Source organism: Asparagus officinalis, chromosome 4 (assembly GCF_001876935.1).
Source record: "Asparagus officinalis chromosome 4, Aspof.V1, whole genome shotgun sequence".
Taxonomy (NCBI): Eukaryota; Viridiplantae; Streptophyta; class Magnoliopsida; order Asparagales; family Asparagaceae; genus Asparagus; species Asparagus officinalis.
In genome coordinates, this window is record NC_033797.1 from 69,236,146 (window position 1) to 69,241,986 (window position 5,841).

The 5,841-nt window shown below is 36.3% G+C and overlaps 1 protein-coding gene across 1 annotated transcript in view; it reads left to right on the top strand.

Annotated features, from left to right (window-relative positions):
- The window catches only part of LOC109837669 (selenium-binding protein 1-like), a 19,161-nt gene continuing 13,792 nt past the window's right edge, over positions 473-5,841 (top strand). The window contains exon 1 of the mRNA XM_020405993.1: positions 473-665. Within this exon, the coding sequence (XP_020261582.1) occupies positions 560-665 (106 nt within the window). The 5' untranslated portion in view covers positions 473-559. The remainder of the gene's footprint in view (positions 666-5,841) is intronic.

Below are 5,841 nucleotides of genomic sequence, written 5' to 3' on the forward strand. Positions count from 1 at the left end.
AAAGTGAGTGGGTTTTTAAATAAGCTGGGGTAAAACTTTGGGTTAAAAGAGGATTTTCCCTTTTTTTTATTTTTTGAAAGAGCCTCTCTCCCTTCAATATCGATTCATAACCGTTAATCGATAACCGTTGACTATTCTAAGGCACCACCCCACGCTGACTCCCCCCCTCCCTCTTTCCTTTCTAAACTTAAATTATATATATGCGGACACCAAATCCGCCGTTAAAAATCACAGAAAAAAAAAAGGGAAAAGGTCTAAAGCGTCACCTCTTTACTGTAGCATATAAGTGTTGTTATCCTGATCTAGATGCGGAGATCTTTATTCACGTGGATGCTGCTGATTTACCTTTGGATCAGCTGCAAGCTTCATTACACGACTGATACTAAAACAATAACTACGTGTGACACGTGTAAAGCTGGACGTTATCTTACAGAAATGCGCGTCCACGTATTTTGGGACTCCTTCATCCGGCCCTTTTTGCCTCCTACTTGAACTCTCTTCTGCTCTCTCTCTCTCTCTCTCTCTAAACCAAGGTTTCTCTCTCTCTCTCTAGAAAACAATGAGCAAGTGCTGCGCTAATGGCAAAGGGCCGGGCTACGCTTCTCCCCTTGAGGCCATGAAAGGGCCCAGGGAAGCTTTGATCTATGTCACCTGTGTTTACAATGGTAATCTTCTCTTTATCTCTTCAAATTTCAGAAAAAGTTCAAATTTTTATTCTTGTGGCGTTATTTTCAGATTTATTAGAAGAAAACATGATATGGGTCTGAACTGTTGGTAGAGATTTTTTGCTTATTTTGGATATAGTTTATTCCAATTTTGATTCAGATGCTGTACTTTGGTCTTTGTTTAGTGCTTTTGATAATAATATAGTTGGGTGGATAATTGAGATCCCTTCTTTGTTGGAAACGCGATTATTATACAATTTAAGGGTCCTCCCTCTAAATTTAAAATTGACATGAATTGGTCTCTTTAGTTTGGGTTGCTTCATTGTTTTGCTGATGAGGTATTATGTTTTCCTCTTCTAGTCTTTTGCTCCAATATTATCTTTTTCTTCTTTATCTGATTAAATTGTATGCGGGGATATTTGATTTCTTTGAATACTGTAGGGTAAATGCCAAGTTATTAGTTATCAAATTAAGTAGACAAAACCGAAGTAATAAGGATCAAATCTACCACTGTGACTTCGTGTGCGCGATCACGAGAGAAGACATACCGCATCAAGTGAACTAGTTGCATGAAAGATTGTAAATTTTGAGTATGAAAGCTTTTGAAGATTTGTTGAAGGAGATGAGAAAATCTGGAGATGGAGAAGAACCTTTTTCTTCTTATTAACTTCCCTCTTAATTTGGTATGACTATATACATATAACATTGGAATAATATAACCCCAAAATTAACTTTCATTTATAAAGCCATCCTGGATAATAGTTCTCTACATTGTTCCTATAGTAAAATTTCACTTAATACTAATGAGTCATAAACATAAATCACGTAAATTATGTGAAAAGGAAATATAACGATGACTAGGTCAACTATGAAATAAATAGGACGAAGACTTGGTCAAAGCATGATTTCTTTTTTTTTTGGGTAAGTAAGATTTCGTTCCTCAAATACCAAAAGCTTTATGTACAAACTGTTTGAAGTAGTATCAGGTCTACATCAAAACTGGCCCTGTTCATCTATAAAAGAAAAACTATAAAAGCAAGAACATGGTATGGGAATTCAAGCAGCTACTCTTCCTACGTAACAACATCCCAAACAACTATCAGCTACTACTTCTTGCAACAATAAATTGTGGCTCAATCTGCATAGCAGCACACCATGAACGATTCTCCCTTGAGTCTTGAAACCGAGTGACCATACTACACTTAATTTTGATCTCAAAAGTAATCATTTGTAAAAACACTCCTCAGCTAGCAATGATTTTTGATGAAAAATTTTAGAATTTCTTGCAAACCATATGAAATAAACACAAGCTGCCACCGTAGCTCATCTGATGCTTGTAATCATCTTGCTAATCTCTCCATTTTAACATCCAATCCAAAATATTATCCCACACAACAGGGCAATCTTGCAATTGAATATATGCCATAACCTTAAGCCACACAGTAAGGCTATATGGACAAGAGAAAATTATATGACCTCTTGCTTCGACATGAGATTCACACAAAGGACATATATCAATCTGAATAACTCCATGAGCATGGAGTTCACTCCTAGTGGGAAGTCTATCAGGACAAGCAACCGAAAAAAATGAAAGAATGTTTAGGAGAGGTGAAAGAAGTCCATACCGTTCTAGTCCACTGCTTCTTAGGAGCAATCTCAAAGATCTTTTTATATGTAGCAACGGTACAAAAGGCAGGTAACCCAGCAGCCCAAGAGATCCCAGTAGCATTCACAACAATACACTTTAGAGCTTCACGTCTAAGTTTGAGCATTTTTCTGAAAGGCCAAGAAACATAGGGTTTTGCTGCAATATTCCACAGAGTATGGTGCCTGAAATAATAGCCATGTATCCATTTGACCCATAGAGAATCAGATTTTAATTGAAGAGCCCATAGATGCTTGAGCATGAGAGCAATATTTTGAGATTCCAAATGAATAAGACCAATTCCTCCAGATTGCTTGGGCTGACAAACATTCTTCCATGCCACTTTTGCTTTCTTGTGCTCACCAACTTTACTCGACCCCAAGAAATCTCTACATACTTGTTCAACACATTGAATAACTTTTTTAGGCAGAACAAAAATTCCAGCCGAATGGGTTTGTATGCTATATATCACAGATTTCACTGTTTGTAATCTTCCTGCGAAGGATAAAAATCTAGAGGTCCAACAATTGATTTTAGCTACCATCCTGTCAATCAGTATACTACAATCATGGATAGAGAGGCTTTTAAAAGTGAGAGGAATCCCCAGATACTTGACTGGAAGTGTGCCTTCAATGTAATGAAGAATAGTTAAAATTTCATTCCTTATAGTAGAGTTAACAGCTCCAAAATACACTTGCCTCTTCTCCTCATTAGCATACAAGCCAGATACCATACAAAAATGTTGGAATCTACTAAAGAGCATCTGGACTGAAGTGCTATCTCCTTTGCAGAATAACAGAAGATCATCGGCAAAACAAAGATGAGTGAAAGCAGCCCTTTGACATTTAGGGTGAAAACAAAACTCCTTTACATTCTTCAAATCTGCAAGGCATCTACTGAGATATTCTATCGATAGGACAAACAAGTAGGCGGACATAGGGTCACCTTGTATAATATCCCTTCTAGCAGAGAAGAAGGGACTCATCTGGCCATTTATACGAATTGAATATGACACAGGACCAACACACTCCATGATCCATCTACGAAATTTTTGAGAAAAACCAAGCCCAAGCAAAATGTCATTTAGAAAACCCCAGTTTAAGGAATCATAAGCTTTCCTTAAATAAACTTTAATGGTGCATCTAGGACAAATGTTCTTTCTACCATAGGTATGAACCAATTCCTGAGCCATAAGAACATTGCGGATGATGCTTCGATCCTTAACTAAAGCCCCTTAAGACTCATTAAGAATGGAAGTAATTACATCTCTTAATCTATTCGTAATCACATTAGAAATGCATTTATAGATCACATTACAAGATGAAATTGGTCTAAACTCAGATGCAAACTTTGGACATTTAATTTGGGGATTAAAGTAATAGAGGTGGTGTTGATGGACTTAAGTAACTTTCCAGAGTAAAAGAAAGCACTTACAGCCTAGTAATATCAGGACCAACCACCTCCCAAGAAGTTTTATAAAACCTTGTTGAGAAGCCATCAGGGCAAGGGCTTTTATGATCATTAATTTGGAATAATGCCCTTTCAATCTCATCTTTAGAAATAGGCTTGCAAAAGAGAATACACTGCTCTGCTGAAATTATAGGCCCCCTCTTAAAGATATCCTGGTTGACAGTTTGGCAAGGACTAGAAGTGCCCATCAAAGATGTATAAAACTGCATTAGATTTAGCTAAATGCCCTCTTGAGTACAAATATTAGCACCATCACTTGCAAATAGTGCATCGATAGTGTTAGCCATATTCCTTTGCTTGATTGCAGCATGAAAGAAAGAGGAATTTGTATCCTCATACTTAATCCAAGTAACTCTGGATTTCTGCTTCGAGAACATTTGCTCATATTTGAGCATCTTTTGAAAATTTTTGAGAGCCACATTGACCTGAAAACTCACTTGAGGATGTGAAGGATTGTTCTGAAGAGTGATTTGTAAATTGGTAAGGTGATCTCTTTCTTGATTAACCCTTGAAGTAATCCCCCTAAAGTATTGCTGATTGAACATTTTTAGAGCTTCCTTAACATTTCTAAGCTTCTTAACAACTTGATACATAGAAGAGCCTTGAAAGGATATATGCCAAGCTTCTCTAACAGTAGGTACGAATCTGTCATGAGTGCACCATGCATCATAGAACCTAAAATTAGATTTAACTTGCAGGTTAGGATGAACAAAAACAATGCTAGGACAGTGATCAGAGATTCCTGGAGGAGCAAATTCAATTTCAGCAGACGGAATAATAGATAACTATTCTCCATTAATGAGGACTCTATCCAATCTACTAATGGTATGACTAGCATCAACTTTAGCTGAAATCATGATGAAACTTCCAAAAAACGTACAATCCAGTAGAGAAAATGGAAAGGAAGAAGAAGACGAGATCAAACTAGCTTAGATCTTAAAATAAACGAAGGGAAATTAGGTGGTGTATGGTAGCAAGCATGAGCTATCGTGCGCCATCTGAGCTTTTTTCCCCAAAGTTCAACATACTTAACAAAGAAGTGAGCGGAATTGGTCAAAGCATGAACCTTGTTTAGAAACAAAATTAACCGATGGAACTTTCATTTTTTTAATCTTAAATCCCAAAGATTTGGGCTCCTTATATCCCATATAATTAGTAGTTATATCTCATTATTTTTGCTTGCAAAATTTGACTCCCACGAATCGAGCCTCGACCAAAAATATAATATCAACTTTTCATGTCTATATGTCTAGGAGGTATTTGAACTTGTGTGTGTGTGTTGGGGGGGGCGGCGGATTTGGCGTTCGGGTTTATTAGCCCCCCCACTAATACTACTTTCTCCACTGGATACATTAAAACAAATGAATGTAAGTTTTTTTTGTTTGACCAAACATATCAACTTCCAACTTATTAAAAAAATAGAAAAAATTCATACAATTGAATAAATAAACTATTCAGAACTAGAGTTTACAAAAGCAATCAATACATATAATTAAATAAATAAAGCAAAAAAGATAATAATCGTGAATAAGTGATCAAAAATAATATTTGTTGGTCATGACTCATAATAATATAAATAAGAGAAAAAATGAAACGTAGGAAAAAATTTGTAGCTTTAAGTATGAATAATGCCCCAAAACTCAATGGAACTCTTGAATTCGGGGGAAATTAGTGAGAAGAATTGGTTGATTTGAGTTGAATTTGGGATAGATTTAACAGGAAAAATTCCCCAAAAAAAAGAACCATCAAATGGCGAGCCAAGAGGGAGAGAAGTTTGCAAATGACTTTTTTGGTGAAAGCTCTTAATAGATTCGGGTTGGTACTCACATGCTTTGAAGAATATAATTTTGAGCCCAAACTAAACAGATTTGACCCAAACTTTTTTTTTTTGCTTAAGAGCTTTGTCTTGTGGGCTTTGTTTGGCTCATAAGCTCTTAATAGATTCGGGTTGGTACTCACATGCTTTGAAGAATATAATTTTGAGCCCAAACTAAACAGATTTGACCCAAACTTTTTTTTTTTGCTTAAGAGCTTTGTCTTGTGGGCTTTGTTTGGCTCATG